We start from the raw sequence: 16,129 nt of genomic DNA on the forward strand, positions 1-16,129 counted from the left end.
AAGTATGTCAATGTTCTCACTCAGATGAAGATGAAACCTGCTTCTTGCACCATAAGGAGTCTGTGACCCTTTCCATGGGAAGCTATCACGTGGCCTCTGTCCCTGGTTAAAGTCCTCTGTTCAACTGCTCCTCATGGAACAGTTTCCAACCCCCACGTGGATGGCAGCCCTGGCTGCCATCTTCTGGAAGCACGCTGGCGAATCAGAAACAAGCACGATATTCCAGAAGTGCTCACGACGGTGCAGGGTTCAGAGCTGCTTGTCCTCTGAGCACCTCCTAACGGAGCCCACTCTGGGCATCATGTGTGCGTGCGTGGTCCAGGACCGAGAGCAGAGAAGCACAGACTGAGGCCAAGATGGCAGCGGGATGTGGGAGTGCAGAAGGCAAGTCTGGCCATCAGTCTGGGTAACAGACACAACAAAGGAGGTTGAGGGAGAAGGACTTGGTCTGGTGCAGTGTGAGTGCTGGAGGGACGCGGATATTGGAATACCGAGGGAGGCCAGCCTGGCTGTCACACACAGAAGGGAGCAGAGCAGGCCGGCGACTGGAAAAAGAGATGCCCTCCAAGCCTACCCCACCTTCAGCACACGCTCACCACAGCAGCAGGGAGCCACTGCTGAGGGTAAAGGCCCTGGTGAGGGTGAAGCGGAGGACAGAGCAGCGTGTTGGCCCCCATCTCTGCCCGTCGGGTGGAGAGAGGGTCCAGTGGTTTCCATCACTCCCTGGCAGGGAGAAGAGGTGAAGGGACCTCCTCTTTCACTCGGTTGATTAAAGCACCTTTCTCATTCAGTCTTTGCCTTTTGCCTCTAAAGCATCACCCTCTGTCCCCACCTCCAACCTCCAGCTCCACTCGAAACAGGAAGAGGGGAAAGGCAGTCAAGCAGAACCAGAGAGAGTACTGTTCGGGGCCTGCAAACCTATCTGTGGACCCCAGCGGCAGCACCTTCTCAGCACCAGTGCTCACCTGGGTTTACCCCGGGGCTGGTATCCCAGTAGGAACTTGCCGGGCAGTTCCTTGCAGGCACAGATGAAATAGGGAATGAAGGTGGGCTTCTCCTTCTTAGTTTTGATGAGCAGCTCCTCTAATTTCTGGGGGTAGAATGAGGGGGAGAGGTTGGGATAGCAGCATGCTTGGTACACAATGTCTGGCCTCACACACCATGTACACCTCCTTCACCAGCGCAGCATCCCCTACACTGAAGGGAAACCAGACATCCTTAAGTGACTGGGAGGGGTCATCCCTCGCAGGGCCCTGGGCTCACCTTACGGTCCCCACCGCTGCAGTCCTGATAATACTTGTGGTTTAGAAGGTCCCGGGCAAAAGATGCCATAGGCTGAACATAGCGGGCAACAATCTCATCCAAGTCTTCAAACTCCTGTGGGAAGAAGGTGAAGGCCCCAAGTGTCACATTCTGAACTGAGATCCAGCCTTTCAAGTCCACTTGGAAGATAACCTATGGAGGGGAGGAATTCCCCCAGCCCTCCTGCTGTAGCCTCATTCTGCTGCAAAGTCCCTTCAATGTACCCATCTGTGTGAGTTGGGTCTAAGTTTATTAGCTTACAAGACACAAAATCCCTTACATTTTTTAAATTTATTTGGCTACACTGGGTCTTTGTTATTGAGGCACGAGTGCACCTGCTCAGTAGCTACTGCAGGGAGGTTTAGTTGCTCTGAGGCATGTAGGATCTTAATTCTTCAACCAGAGATCAAAATCACACCCCTGCATTGTAAGGCAGATTCTTAACTCCTGGACCACCAGTGAAGTGAAGTGAAAGTCTCTCAGTCGTGTTCGACTCTCTGTGACCACGTGGACTACACAGTCCTTGGAGTTCTCCAGGCAGAATACTGGAGTGGGTAGTTATTCCCTTTTCCAGGGTATCTTCCCAACCCAGGTCTCCAGCATTGCAGGCAGATTCTTTACCTGCTGAGCCACCAGGTAAGTCCATAAAACCCTTTAAATCATAACTTTAGTTCTCCCTTAGCGCTTGGGAACAGTAAGGGCCTTCATAAAATTTCTCTCCACTGAACAGAGAAATTTGGCCTGTGTCTGCCTGAGGACAGAGCACTTGCATGTGTATTTTCTCCTCTTCCTCTAGTGGTTCTCTAGATAGTCTATTTTAGAACTTGGAGAACAGAAAAAGAAACACGATATATACAAAATTGCTGTCAAATTACTCATTTCGTAAGGGCCCTGAGTTTTGCTGTCCTGAGTAGCTAGAATACATACAATGCACACAAGTGACTACCATGGAAGGGGCTTGCTTCTGGGAGCAGGAGTGGGGATGCTAGAGTGTGCAGGGGCTGCCTCTTACCTCACTGTTGATCCACAGGGTGGCTCCCAGGCTGAAGGCATTTTCCTTGCCTTCTTCCCGCACATCCACGTGCTGGTAGATGCCGTCACTGACCTTCCAGGTCACTGTCAGGTGATTCTCACCCTTGCTGCTTGGTCGGATGATCACATCACCCTGGTCCATGGTTTCCATCATTTTTTCTGCTTGCTTAAAATTTATATTATGGAAGGATGGGTGTGCAATCACTCGCTTGATATACGCTGAAGAGGGCAGGAAAGAAGCATAGGTCAGCTGATGGGATGGGGAGCCAGCCCAATAAGACAAGCCATGGCTAAATTTCTGATCCACTACTAAATTCTGAGACTTTCACCCCCTCTGGGTGTGAAGGATGTGTTAACTTGGGCTCCTAGGGTGCTGGGAGAATGAAATTTTAGGAGTCCCAGTGCATTAGCAAAGAAAATGTGACCCAAGAAGACCCTAGCACCCAGCCCGGCCTATGACTCCCTTTCCTGCTGCCTCTGGTCCTCAGCCCCTCAGAGCTGAGCACTCACTCCCACTGGGAAGCCAAGTAGTCAGCACGCGCATCCTGGGGAGGGAGGGCTGCCAGGACTCGGGGTGCACAGCATGGCTGGGAGCACTCACTGGTCCGCTGCTGCTTCCGCTTCATGTCCTCCTCCTGCTTGTGGTCTGCTGCTTCGGCATCGAAGTCATAGTAGGTGTCCTTGGGCAGTTTCCACTCATTGTTCCTGTCCATGAGGTCTGAGGTGCGGCAGGTCAGGTCTGCACTAAACTTCTCGATGTCAATCTTCATGATGCGGCAGTGAACAGTCATTCCCACCTAGATCCACAGAACATTTGAGCTGGAAGGGACAGAGACGGTCTAGCCCGATGCCCTGTTTTACACGTGAGGACAGCAAAGTCCAGGCAGAAAGGTGGACAGACTGTCCAGAGCCAGCCGGCTACTGAGTGTCAGGATAGCAGGAGTTCCGGGCTGAGTTTGGTCCACAGACTAGTTTGTGCCAAATACTGATGCCTCCTGCTCTAGGCAGAAACACCAACTGGAGTCCCTTGGGATCTGTCACTGGCACTATTCTCTTTCCCCATAAAGTTGCCCAATTACTGTTCCTAGGGTGTGAGCCAAGTCTGGCTGCCCTTTTTGGAGGAAAAGCAAAGTAACAGTTTTTCTATACTCTCCCCCTGATTTGAGCCCTTCTGTTTTAAGAGTGACAAAACCCAGTCAATTTGCACAGATCTCCTGGAAACTGCCTTAGCTCCATTTACAGGTATACCTCAGAGACATTCCAAGTTCAGTTCCAGACCACCACAATAAAGCAAACATCATAATGAAGTGAGTCACTAGAATTTTTTAGTTTCATAGAACATATAAAAGTTATGGTCATAATATAGTCTATTAAGTGTGCAACACTTTTTTTTTTTTAACACTGTTATATTTTTAAAAAATTAAAAATTTTAATTAAAATTTCTTTTATTGATAAAAAAAGGCAAACCATCACCTGAGCCTTTAGCGAGTCCAAATCTTTTTGCAACACTAACATCAAAGATTACTGATCACAGATCACTCTGACAAATATAATTAAAAAGTGTGAAATATTGTGAGAATTGGCACAAATAAATGTAGCACAGAGACATGAAGTGATCAAATGTTGTTGGAAAAAATGGTACTAATAGATTTGCTCAGTGCAGGGTTACTACCAACTTTAAATTTGTTTAAAAAACAAAAAAAAAACAATGGTATCTGTGAAGGGCAATAAAACGAGGGATGTCTGTGTTAAGAATGTCTTTCCCCAGCCTTCCTAAGTCCATGGTTCTCAGGGGTTCACGACACTTAGAACCAGAGATTTGGCAGATCTGGTACCACTAGCAGATGTCACTAACAGGATGATCCTGGAAAAGGCACTCAAACTTCTCTGAAACCAGAAGATAAATATTCCCTTTTCCATTGGACTAGCAGATTTGAGACAACATATATAAATATCAAGGGCTGGAATCCAGTGTGTGCATAATAAATGGCAGCTCTGACAAGAGAAACTAGAACAGAAAGGGAACTCAGCCTTTCTGCTTCACAGCATGGAATGCCAGGCCTTGCTTCCTGCCCGCCAGACTAAACCATGGCTTCCAACACAGGAAGGGCTGGCAACTTGATGAAATTTCACAAAAGCAGTGAACAATAACTGTTCCTCATTTGGGTAGATGCTTCTTACCCTGACTTCACTCAACTGGCTATAAATCCTCCTGAAATGTTCCCCACCAGGAGCCCCTGGGAACAGAGCCTAACTCCTGGTGGGCACAGCCCAAAGCCAGCCTGATTTGGGCTGCTGAAAACTGCGCCAGATGCCTTAGCCCTGTCATTCACCTACCTTCACTCGTTCCTCTGGCCGCTTTACCACTTTGTCACTGAGGAATTTGGTGGGGATGAAGCCAGTGACACCATTGTCTAACCGTGTTTTGACACCGATGGCCTGGCCTGGGCATGAACCGCTGTCAAAGTGGTTCCAGACCTAAGGACAGCATCAGGAGAAGAGCTTGATCATTAAGATTCTGGAGACCATACAGTCAGGAAACAGCTGGCAGGAATGCTGTAATTCATCTTACCACTGACACTGGCATCACGATGTGAGAACATGATGACTCAGCCACCCAGCAACACAGAATTTGAATCTCCCCCAGGTTCCCTGATGCAGAACTCACGTTGGCACCACTGGCCAGCAGATCAACCTTTTATGTTAATTTACTGTATACGTCCCTCCAGCTTCAACTGAAACCCCTCCCTCCCATTCTGTCCTGCCCTTCTGAGCTTAAGAAATATCTGTTTGTCACCTCAGTGAACCAGCACATCATGGCTCTTTTACATCCTTGACAAATCTCACCAGTTTCTTTTACTGGGTAAAGTTGAGAAATGGTCTGTTTTACTATCTGCCTAAGCAACATGTGAAGATACAGAAAAAGGTTCAGGATGGCTTTTATGAGTTCTAACCATGAAAAAAGCAGATGTCGTCGAGAAGACTGTGGGAAAAACTAAGATGTGTGTGGAGGATGAAAACACTGAAGGGAGTCTACAGATACCTTCTAACTAACATAGGGACACCATGCCCACCCTGTATGCAAAAAACGCATACATTTCCTCATGTCTCTAACTGGCTGAGCAAGATCCTCAGAGAATGGGAAACAAGGATTAAGGGCTGAGTGAGAACAGAATAAGAGCACATAGACCATTTCTGACTAGCAGCACACAGAGGGACTTTAAGTTAGGCCTGTGTCCGTTCCGGATCTCTTCCCTTTTTGTGCACTGCCACGGTAAAGTGTCACCTAAACTACTCCCATTCTCGACGCCTTTCTAGAGCACTGAGATCACGCAATCACAAACATCCAGGGACCATAACAACACTGTAGCACATACCTCGCTTAGTTCCGGGAAATTGTCTTGCTGACAGAAAGGGCACTGCCACAGCCCCGTCTCATCGTTGCGGATTGCCTGGTCGTAGCTTTCGCCCTGTGGACGCCTATGGGCGATGCCAGTGACGTTGCAGATAATGAGCTTTCCTGCAGGAAGGGGAAAGGAGGAGAAGGAAGGGAAGAGAACGGGGGGCAGGCTGAGAGAACTGGAGAGGTGACTCCTCCCCACCAACTGTTTAGTGACAGAACATCTGTCCTGGAGCATCTCCCCTGATTTCCTTCACATCTTCAAAAAGGGAGATCTTCCCTTCATTTGATGACAGGAAAATGAAGCCACAAGACTGACCCCATGAACACCTCACAAAAGCAGGTTAAAAAGCACGATTTGACCTTGCAACTCGAATTTGACTTCCAGCTTAGGGCTCTACAATCTTTTTAAAAGCTTCCCTGGTCTTTCCCACTCACAGTACAAGCTGGCCTTATTCTGCTGGAATTACAGTCTGACTCGAACATGCACAGTAAACACTATCCCATCACCCCCTCTTCTCCTCCTCCAACTAAAGAAAGCAGACCCAGGATTTACCAATGTAGAAGGTCTCCGGTGTCTCTTTGGTTAACATATTGAAGATTTCCTCTGTGTTGGGGGAGCGGTAGGCTGTCCGGAGGTCCTTATACCGACAGCTCAGCTCCGCTCGGATGTCGTACAGCGTGATGTGTTTGTCACCATAGCCCTGGGGAAGAAGCCCCCATTAAGAGTCTTGCAACTGCTCCCCAACCTGAGCCACCAGGGGTTTCAAAGAAAGGAGCAGCCAGTTGGCTCCTGTCAGGGTTTCTTTTCTTTCCCCACAACATGTACTAAATCAGCTTTTCAAACTATTCCTTAGCCATGGAACACTGTTATACGATAAAAATGCTTCATGGGGACCTCCCTGGTGGTCCAGGGGTTAAGAATCTGCCTGCCGACATGGGGGACACAGGTTCGATTCCTGGTCTGGGAACATTCCACATGTTGCAGGGCAACTAAGCCCTTGCACCACAACTACTGAGCCTGGAGGCCCTAGAGCCTGTACTCCGCAACAAAAGAAGTCACCACAATGAGAAGCCTGTGCACCAGCATTAGAGTTGCGCCCACTCGCCACAAGTCGTCCCAACTCAAGAAAGCCTAAGCATAGCAATGAAGACCCAAAGTGCAGCCAAAAAAAATCCCCCAAAACCCCTCATGGAATCACAATGTGTGAAACAGATGCAAAACCACACAGTTGGAGAGGAGTTAAGAGGTCCCAGAAGGAAACTACTACCCCCCATCCCAGCTCCCCCAAAACATGCCCCCCACAATGACTACAGCAGTCTCTGAGACGTCCTTTGCTCCTTAATAAGCAGACTGAAAATCTCCTTGAGTAAACCCAGTACTGCATGGGGAGGGAGAGGATCAAGTCTCTCACACTAAAAGTACTGGGGCTTCTCTGAGGATGTGCTGCCTGAGTCTCTTCTCGTCTAGGCCAGGCCTTCCACTCTGTCACCCACCTGCCTCTCTAGTTCTTCTGCAAAGGCATCAAGGTCCAGGTCCTTGAGTCGCTCTGGGTTTTCCAAGATTTCTTCAAGGGCCCCCGCAGGGTTGGCATCCTCAGCTGACTCATCGTATTCCAGAGCATCCACCGCCATTTTCCTGGCCCACTCATAAGTCTCAGGGTGAACTCGGGAACCATCAAGGACTTCAATATATGAGTCAGTGCTGAAGGAGAGGCAGAAGAGGAGCAGGATATATAACAAAAAGCTTCTAGTAACAACCCAGATGTCCACCAATGGGGAACTGGTTAAATAAATTAGGGTACCTCCATACAATGGAATACTATACATCCATTACAAAGAATGAGGTAGGTCTGTGTGTGCTGACATGAAAGATGGCCACGATATATTGATAACGTGAAAAATGCACTGCAAAACACTATGAACCGTATGATCCCATTTTTGTAGTAAATGGGTAGTTAGTAAATGCATAGCAAAAATAAAATTTAGAAAAGTTGTAGTATACATCAACTTGTTATGGCAGTTATCTCTGGGGGGTGGGATTATGGGGGACTTCCACTTTCTGCATAATATTTCTATATGTTATTGAATTTTATATGATGAAATTATATATAAAAGTCTTATAAATAAAACAAGAAGGGGGAAGAAGACCTTTGAGAATTTGCTGACAGCTACTTTCCCCCATAAAGCCTTCCCAGGCTGGTCTTGCCCGTGCACTCACATGGACCTATGTTATTCGTGGAGTGTTACAGCAAAGCTGGGTGGAAAATGAAGTTTTAGAACTTGAAGCCTATTTCCCCACTGATTTCCATTACTGAATGAGGAGCTATGTGCCCGTGGAAAAGATCCTCCAAAGACTGAGTTGATAACTTCTGGAGAGGAAGAGGTCAATAGTGAAGTCCAAAGTCCAAGTGAATAGAGAACTTTCTCTCAATAACATTATCTCAGAACATAGCAAATCTCTCTCCCCCTTTCTTATCTCCTCAGACCCCCACACTCCTCTTCCAATGCCCCAACTATTCCCACCCTTATTGAGCCACAAAAAATCACAACAGCAGAACAAGTTTGTGTTTACTGAACCAAGTCTTATGTTTTCTGTCCTCAATTGATAAACTAAGTTGGTTCTTTTGATGTTTCCCTCACAGAAAAGCTTCACATAATTGAACTGATCTTTTCCATAGGTCAGAGGCTCTTGACTAAATAAAGATTCTTGGCTTTAAAACGTTTCCTAATTTAAATAGTCTGTGGCCCTTTGACAGCCCTAATCCCCGAACCCCCAAAGCAAAGCCCAAGAGAACTCCTCTTGGCCCACCCAGGCAGAGGGCATCACCTGTCCCCCAGGGAGGCAGTGTCAATCTTGAGGAAGCCAGCGCAATTCATGAAGACTTTGGGACCCATGTGGCACATGGTGACCAGCTGAGTCCGGCTCTCGAGCCTGGTGTTGTTCTGTTTCAGAATCTGGAAGAGAAGCCTGGAGTGAGCAGGAGCAGTAGATAGGCCCCACCTCCTGGTCTGTTTCCAGGTCTCTGGGAAACCTTCCACAATGGGAAGCTGCCCCAGCACCCCGACAGCTAACTGAGCACTGAGCAGTTAGCACAACATACTGACTGCTACTAAAAAAATTATCTTAAAGAACTACACTGTGCCGAGCAAAGACAATACACAGCTAATGCACAGCTTCAAAGCTGATGTAAAATATACACTCAAGTACCCATCCCACATCAAGAAAAAAATTACCACAAATACTCTTGAGGGTTGCTACATGCCCCTCTCTGTACTGAAATCCTTTCTTTCCTCCGGGGGAAGAAAAGCCCACTATCCCAAGGTCTGTGTCTAGCATACTCTCGCCTTCCTCTAAATCATGGCTTAGGCTCTTTTCCGTGAGCCACCAGAATGCGGTAGCGACGACCAGGACTGCGGCCACCAAGGCTGGAGTCTGGCCCTGACTCTCACTAGCTGGATGACTCCAGGCGAGTGCCTTTACCTCTCTGACCCTGTCCTTTTGGTCAAACCATGCTGGGAAAGTAAAGGGTCAATGAAATAAGAACTTTCCTTTTTTTTTCCTGATTCAACCCAATCCTACCTTCAGGAGATGGGTCCCTTTTCGAGGTCCTAAGCCACAGACATACTGAATCAAGGCCTGGCTGTAGGGGTGGGCAATGGCACGGTTGACATCAACTCCAACCTCATTGACTCGGTTGATGAATTCACAGTACAGGGCGTTGAGCAGCTCTTCTTTCACCACATGCTCCTGTCAACACATAGTAGGCAGGGATAAGGTTACTGTGCCACTCTGTCCACCTGGGCCTACTTGTCAAATCCTACTCACCTGCAATGGGTGAAACTTGAGGCATAGGATGTCTTCATCCGAGCTGCACACCTGGGCAAACTCAATCAGAGGGTCCTGGATGCGCCGGGCCAGGGAGACGGCCTGTCTCAGCACAGGAGGGTAATCCCGGAACTCTGCCTAAGGTCAGATGAGGGTCAGCAGGGCCACAAAGTCCCCTCAGCTCTAACAGTCAGAGGAAATCCAAACTGCCTGGCTTGATGTCATGTTCTCTTCTCTGGGACCATTTTTCCTGGGACCAATTTAATCTCTGGGGCTCCCAACCTGAACTATGACTGGCATGATGGGAGATTTTCTGCAGAGGTTAGAGAACAGGTGCAATCCTGCGGCCCCGACAATCTTTGCTTCCCTATCTCCCTGGGGCTGAGAGTTCTTGCCTGTGTGAAGCCTAAGCGTGGGCTCCCGCCTTACCTCTGATTTCTTGCTGTTCATATAGAGGATGGCCAACTCGTTGTCAATCAGCTCCACCCCAATAGAGGACAGCTGCTGACCCTGGTCCAGCTCATGCACGATGCGCTTCACATCCTCAATCAACATCTGGGCATCCCTGGAGGAAGGAGGGGTGCTGCTCAGGGATATTTCTGGATAGTTTCTCAGAGATGAACCATCTCAGGGCTGGGAGCAGGGGAGAGAGCTTTGAAGACAAAGGGGTACAATATTCCAGGGATACCCCCTGGAAGTGGGGGTACCATGTGTTATCAAGGCTCTTCACAGGCACAGAGCAGGTTCAACAATAAAGGATGAGTGGCTTTAGCCAGGCCTGGCCCAATCGCCTGGTGCCCCTCCCTACCTGTTCTCTCCGGCAACTGTCACCACGTGAGGCTTTTTGTTCAGAAGGAATTTCTTCAGAGTTTCAATGTCTTGAGCCTGGAGTGAAACAAAATTGGAGCTAAATGGCTGAGGACAGGGGAGATTTCTAACGCTTTTCTCTCCGTAAGTAGCTTGAGACCTTACAAGACCAGAGAACAATGATGCGTCATGCATTGTCTAACTGGAACACAAAACAAGGTGACTAGGAGCTCTAGTTGAAAATTAAACATCTGTTAATCTTTCCTATGATTACTGTATATCTGGCTTACACGTGAGCTGTGGTTAACATACTCAGGTCTTTCTTTTAACACGAACCACTGCCTGGCAGTCAAGACTATTCTGATCTCCACTTTAAGGTTTTTTTTTTTTTCTTTTTTAAAAGTGTTCTTTGCTGAAAATTATGTTTTAGAATGGAACTCTTGTCAATAAAATGGAAAGATACTGTTATGTTAAAAAAAAAATCAGAAGGATACACATGAGATGAATTTAAATTTCTCCTTCCATGGAAGAAACACAAGTGCTGAAAGCAGGGAAAAGGTTGGCTTAATGCCTCAGTGGCTTTCAGCTCCTGGAACAAGCTGACCCAGATGCGGTAAGAACAGAGGCAGTAATGGCAGCTCCCAGAAGCACAAGGCCTAGGAACTGGCTTCAAGTCAAGAAGCCAGTTCTGTTTCAGATCTTGAGTGCCATCTACTGCCTATGAAAGTGAGACTTATCCCAGGACTTAAGAGGATAGTTAACAGGTCAGAGATCTTGCATGAGATATTGCGTAGACCATGAGTGCATATCCCCACTGAATGACAAGACATGTTGAAGATGTACTCTTGATAACCAGTCCCAGACACCTGCCTTCTTCTCCCGCTCTTCCTCTCTCCATGCAGTTCGCCGTTTGGTAAAATGAGGCAGCCGGAGGAAGTCTGTCACTTCCCCTTCACCATTGACCAAGGCGCAGAACACAGGGTGATCTCTGCCAGCCCGAAAGAAAAAGAACCATGTGATAATCAGGTCTATAAGAATGAGTAAGAGAAGAACAAGATTAGGGAGACAGGTAAGGTGTGATGCCAGGCATGCAGAACAGGAAGTTACCTGGCAGAGGAGAAAGCAATGCCTAGGACCCGGATGCCCTTCCCTTGGTTCTCATCCATAAAGTCGTCGTCTTCTTCTACTTGTTGATCTGGCCGGTAGGGCGCCACCCTCAACCAGTTGTAGAGCTTTCGACTACAGGCCTGGGGAGGAGACACACCAGTCACTATGGCTGTCGGGCTCGCCAAGTTTTACAGAAACAGGGGCAGACACATATTTGCAAAGATCATACTTATACTTGCACATGTTTCTAGCCCTTGGCAGGCTTACAACCTGAAGGCACACCTTGTTCTTAACAATAGGAGAGTACAGAGGCCAGTCACGTATACGAAGAATGTGTACGGGGTGGGGGAGGGAAGGAAGAGGCTCTCCAAGGGAGGTCTTAAGAGTGACCCATGACCTTGTGTGCACTCCCTCTCAGGTTATGCCCGGGGGGTTTTCGTTAGCTACAGGATAGCTATTAAGGGGTGCCTTCATTTTCAGCTCTAGCCTGGGGAAATTACATGACTGAAGGTTGTGCTGCTCGCCTGGCATGCTGCAGTCCACGGGGTCGCAAAGAGTTGGACACAACTCAGTGACTGAACTGAACTGAAAAGTCGAGTCCCTGTCCTCACCTTTATGACGTATTCTTTGGCTTCGGCCAGCAGCTTGTTCTTGAGCTCTTTGGCCATCTGCACATACAGGAACTGCTGTAGAGCTCGCTCGATGGCCATTGTGCGCTGCCGGTTCCACTCCTGCACCTGATGGCTGAACTCATCTCGGTAGTAAAATTGTTTGATTTCTTCAAAATACGTCTGGTCACTGCCATAGCTGAGGAGATATAACAGGGTATCAGGAACAGCGAAGAGGTGGTGCCTGAATGCCCTTGAACACTGAGTGAGCCAGAGACAATGGTGACCCCTCCCTCCAACAGACTCCAGACCAGGCTTTCCCAAAATAACCCCAGGCTAGAGCTCTGCTTACCCTTCCACTCCCTTCATATCGATGCTGATATCAATGGTGAGCAGCCCTTCATCTTCAGCCAGGCAGATCTTGAGGAACTGGTCATCTCTCAGTTCCTTAACAGGCTTGTTCTTTAAGTACTTGAAGGAGTAAGCATAGTGGGCCTCATCCACATCCTGCACAACAAGAGGGAACCATCAGTCAACAGAAAGACTGGGCTGGACCCTGGGAAAGGCCAGCCTCTGCACTCAGGCAGACAGCTCAGCTAAGCGTGAAGGCAAGAAACTCAGTTCAAACAGAGCTGGACTGTAAGCTGGATCAAAGCCCTTCAACTGGCTTACCTTTCTACCTTTCTTAGTGGGGCTTATATTGAGCTTGGCCCTCTCCTGGAAAGTCTGTCTCAGCACCTGCCGGACGAGGGGCTCTCGGGCAATCTGCAGGGCTACCATGTAGCGGGCACCTTCCAGCACGGCTTCCGGGGTAGGGAACTGGCTGCAGGGAAAATGGAGGTGCTGCAGGATGAGGACACCTTTGCCCGTAGGTTCCTCCTCTCACCAGCCAGCTACTGCAAGCCCACCTGCAAACATAATCCTTCGCCAGCTCCAAGGGCTCTGCTGGAAACTGCTCTGTCTCATGCCGCTGGTAGCTATCCCGGAGGTTTTCCCCAAATTGCTCAGGAGTAAGCCCAAACTTTTTGGCCAGGCCGTCTAAAGTAAATCAGGAGAGATAAAGGTAAGCCAACAGCAGGACTGAATAACTTCTTGGTTTTCAGTCTAAAACTGCAAATTCTGGGCAGTAAATTTAAAAAGGATCACCAATGAGCAGGAGCAAGATGCCTCACAATGAACAATGAAAATGCTGGCTTTAAACAGAAGCAGAAGAAATAGAAATTTTCTGTGGAAATTAGTTTAGCAAAAGAATTTCCCAAAGATAGGATGAACTCTGATCATGTGTTTCCCACTCCTTCAGGAATTACAGGGAAAGCTGGACCATTCCTGTGGCATGGATTTGGGTTATGGGAGCAAGTGTTAGAAGTGGACTGGTGATTCACTCAGCTGTCCTTTAAGTCCTCATCCTACCTTCCGCTGACTATCGGGGAACTTATACAATTAGATTTTACCTAGCCCGGCGCTCTGGCAGATGGTGTACATGTCTCGGCGAGAAGCCTGCTTGAGCTCTGGCCCTCTCTGCTCTTCATCTTCTGCCTCCTCACCATCACCTGGGGAGAAAACATGAGTTACTCTTCTGGCTTCCAGTTACTTCCAAGGATCTGACACATGGAGAAAAGCTCCAAAGTGTAATGAGTCAAAGGCATCCTTGGAAAGGCCATGGCCACCAAGCCTCTGGGTTTTCTTTTTCAACACTCACCTTCCTCATCTCCCTCTTCCCTTACACGCTTTAGCTTCTTGCGGCTGGCCTTGGCGGCATTCTGCATCTTAGGAATGTCACGACCATAATAGAGCAGGAAATGATTGTAGACATCTTTCAGTTCATCCATTGATTGAACATCCTTGAGCCTGGAGGGAAGGGACATAAGACCTCAATTTTGTCATGGAGGAAGGGTATACCCCGGGTTTGCTACAAGAGGTACAATTTCCATGTGGCAAGATCCCAACTAGGATGGATGCCTGTGTACTCCAATTATCAGGGACACACAATGGCCCTAAACCATGACTTAATTGCAATCAAGGTACTTTCAAGAAGGAATATGTCAAATAATTGGTGGTTGTTACAAATGGCAACAAAAAGAAAGAGACAGATGAGGAAGCATGTCTCCAGTTCAGAGTCCTTGAGATAGTCTTTGTCCTTCCTTCCCGGGTTCATGCCACTGGCCGTTAACATCACCTGCTTCTCTCCCACAACCCTCTCTAATTCCAGGCTCACCAAGCCACTTTCGGACTGTAGTTTGGTTTCCCATGTGGCTTTTCATACAGGTAACATAAATAAGCAAACATGACTATCTGATCCTCTTAACCTTTTGTACCAATATGGGTAAGTAACAGGAATTTGCCTGTCAAAAAGAGCACTTCTGGTGTGTTGTCAAGTTGGCTTTCTAAGCGATAGGTGCTCTGCTGCGAATTTTACAAGATTATGCTTCTCTGGACGGTAGGTGGGTGGGACAGGGGCAGGGTACACCTGCCTTTGGCGTGAGGGCTCCCTCTAAAGGAATAAAACCCGCATATGCTACCTCTCCATGTCCGTGGTGTCCAGAGCCCGGATGCCATCAGCAAGGGGCTTGTCAGGATCAGCAGAGATTTGCTCGTACTGATAAGCCTGCATCTTCTCAAACAGCCGTGTTAGGTTCTCCTTACGAATCCTCAGCTGGGTCCACTAGGACAAGGCAGGGCAGGGGTAAGGGCTGGTATTTAGCTTTGGAGACCCAAGGCCAGGCAGTTCCTTACCCGAGTCCATGGGGGAAGCCTGACATGCCTGGGGGTTTGGGACATCACCTGGGCCGTGCGGGACAACTTGGGCCCCAGTAGTAGCAATGCCTAGTGCAGCCCTCAGAGCTCTGAGGGACACGGATCCCTACGTTACCTTTTCATCCCACTGCCACACCCTCCACAGGTCGTTGATATGCAACTCAGGCTCCACATACTCCTTCCGGTAGAAAGCAATGAAAGGCACCTAGCGGGGCAAAGAGATGGGCAGTCAGCCAGAGAGGAAAGATCTGCAAGGAAGCCCTCTGCTAGAGGGATAAACAGCTCCATGAAATTCAGCACTGGGAACCCTGGCTCACCCAGGGCACATGCTTGTCCTGCCATGGGGGAACATAATGCTGCAGAAAGGATAGGGGTTTCTTTTGATCACTTGAGTCCTCACATTTCTTGGTCAAGGGACCACTGCTGATGACAGGAGGTGGCGGGGGGTCCCTACCTAACCAACTTTTCCCTCACCCCTAGCTGACGTTCTTACCACTGGACCACTAAAGCCTGAGGTGCTACCTCAAAATGCTGATTCCGCATGAAGCCCAGGGCCTCTTTAATCTTCTGAATTGTGCTGGGCCCTTTCCGACTGAAGCTGCTGGTTGGCTGCCCTCGGTCTAGGTAATCACAGCTTTCCTACAGTTGAAGAAAAGAGAAAGAGCAACACCACCGTTACTTGCTTTGTCTCACCACATACAAAACTGCTTCTTGTCACAGGATGACCTTCTCAGAGTAAGTCTAGAAAAATCTCCTCATATACCCGTACACACATGCTGTTCTGTGGGAGACCCACAGATGTTTGGGGCAAGGGAGAAGCAGCTACTCATCCTGATGAGGTGACTTCTGGTTCGTGTCAAAACATAGGCTCTTTTTTAGGGGGGTACCTGCAGAGAAATGGTTGGTGTAGCAAAGGCATTCCTGTAGATCCAGTCCGCCTCTTCTTCCAGTTCATCATCTTCAGCCCCCTTGACAGGGATGGAACGGAGCTGCAGGGGATAACACAGGCGCATGAGACTGATTTTATCTTGTATCTCGTGCAACAAAAACATGCACTTCTGGATAAAAATATGTGCTCCAGAGGCACATGTTTTCAGTACCTGGAAAAGTATTGTCTGGCAAGAAGTAGGCATGTCGTATATTTGCTAAACAGAGAGAGCCATTTCAAGAACCCTAAGACACATCAGAGTCTATGTTGAGCTAGACTTCCTATACCCCTGGTCAGATTGGGGTTCAAAGCCAAGTTCCTATATATCATTTTTGTGTTTTTTGGCTGCGCCACCCTGACTA

At 48.3% G+C, this 16,129-nt stretch overlaps 1 protein-coding gene across 2 annotated transcripts in view; it reads right to left on the reverse strand.

Moving 5' to 3' along the window:
• The window catches only part of SUPT6H (suppressor of Ty 6 homolog (S. cerevisiae)), a 31,300-nt gene that overhangs the window by 3,327 nt on the left and 11,844 nt on the right, over positions 1–16,129 (reverse strand). For both annotated transcript variants that reach the window (XM_010861414.1, XM_010861413.1), the window contains exons 8-32: positions 15,727–15,828; positions 15,362–15,478; positions 14,955–15,044; positions 14,605–14,747; positions 13,785–13,933; positions 13,537–13,635; positions 12,994–13,123; positions 12,758–12,908; positions 12,438–12,592; positions 12,089–12,284; positions 11,478–11,617; positions 11,241–11,358; positions 10,372–10,448; positions 9,993–10,128; positions 9,564–9,701; positions 9,318–9,485; positions 8,565–8,692; positions 7,232–7,439; positions 6,291–6,438; positions 5,712–5,854; positions 4,672–4,812; positions 2,936–3,131; positions 2,315–2,553; positions 1,264–1,377; positions 966–1,090 (exon numbers count right to left, since the gene is read on the reverse strand). In XM_010861414.1, the coding sequence (XP_010859716.1) occupies positions 966–1,090; positions 1,264–1,377; positions 2,315–2,553; positions 2,936–3,131; positions 4,672–4,812; positions 5,712–5,854; positions 6,291–6,438; positions 7,232–7,439; positions 8,565–8,692; positions 9,318–9,485; positions 9,564–9,701; positions 9,993–10,128; positions 10,372–10,448; positions 11,241–11,358; positions 11,478–11,617; positions 12,089–12,284; positions 12,438–12,592; positions 12,758–12,908; positions 12,994–13,123; positions 13,537–13,635; positions 13,785–13,933; positions 14,605–14,747; positions 14,955–15,044; positions 15,362–15,478; positions 15,727–15,828 (3,551 nt within the window). The remainder of the gene's footprint in view (positions 1–965; positions 1,091–1,263; positions 1,378–2,314; positions 2,554–2,935; positions 3,132–4,671; positions 4,813–5,711; positions 5,855–6,290; positions 6,439–7,231; positions 7,440–8,564; positions 8,693–9,317; positions 9,486–9,563; positions 9,702–9,992; positions 10,129–10,371; positions 10,449–11,240; positions 11,359–11,477; positions 11,618–12,088; positions 12,285–12,437; positions 12,593–12,757; positions 12,909–12,993; positions 13,124–13,536; positions 13,636–13,784; positions 13,934–14,604; positions 14,748–14,954; positions 15,045–15,361; positions 15,479–15,726; positions 15,829–16,129) is intronic.

This window comes from Bison bison, unplaced genomic scaffold (assembly GCF_000754665.1).
Source record: "Bison bison bison isolate TAMUID 2011002044 unplaced genomic scaffold, Bison_UMD1.0 scf7180017864472, whole genome shotgun sequence".
In the NCBI taxonomy this organism is placed as follows: Eukaryota; Metazoa; Chordata; class Mammalia; order Artiodactyla; family Bovidae; genus Bison; species Bison bison.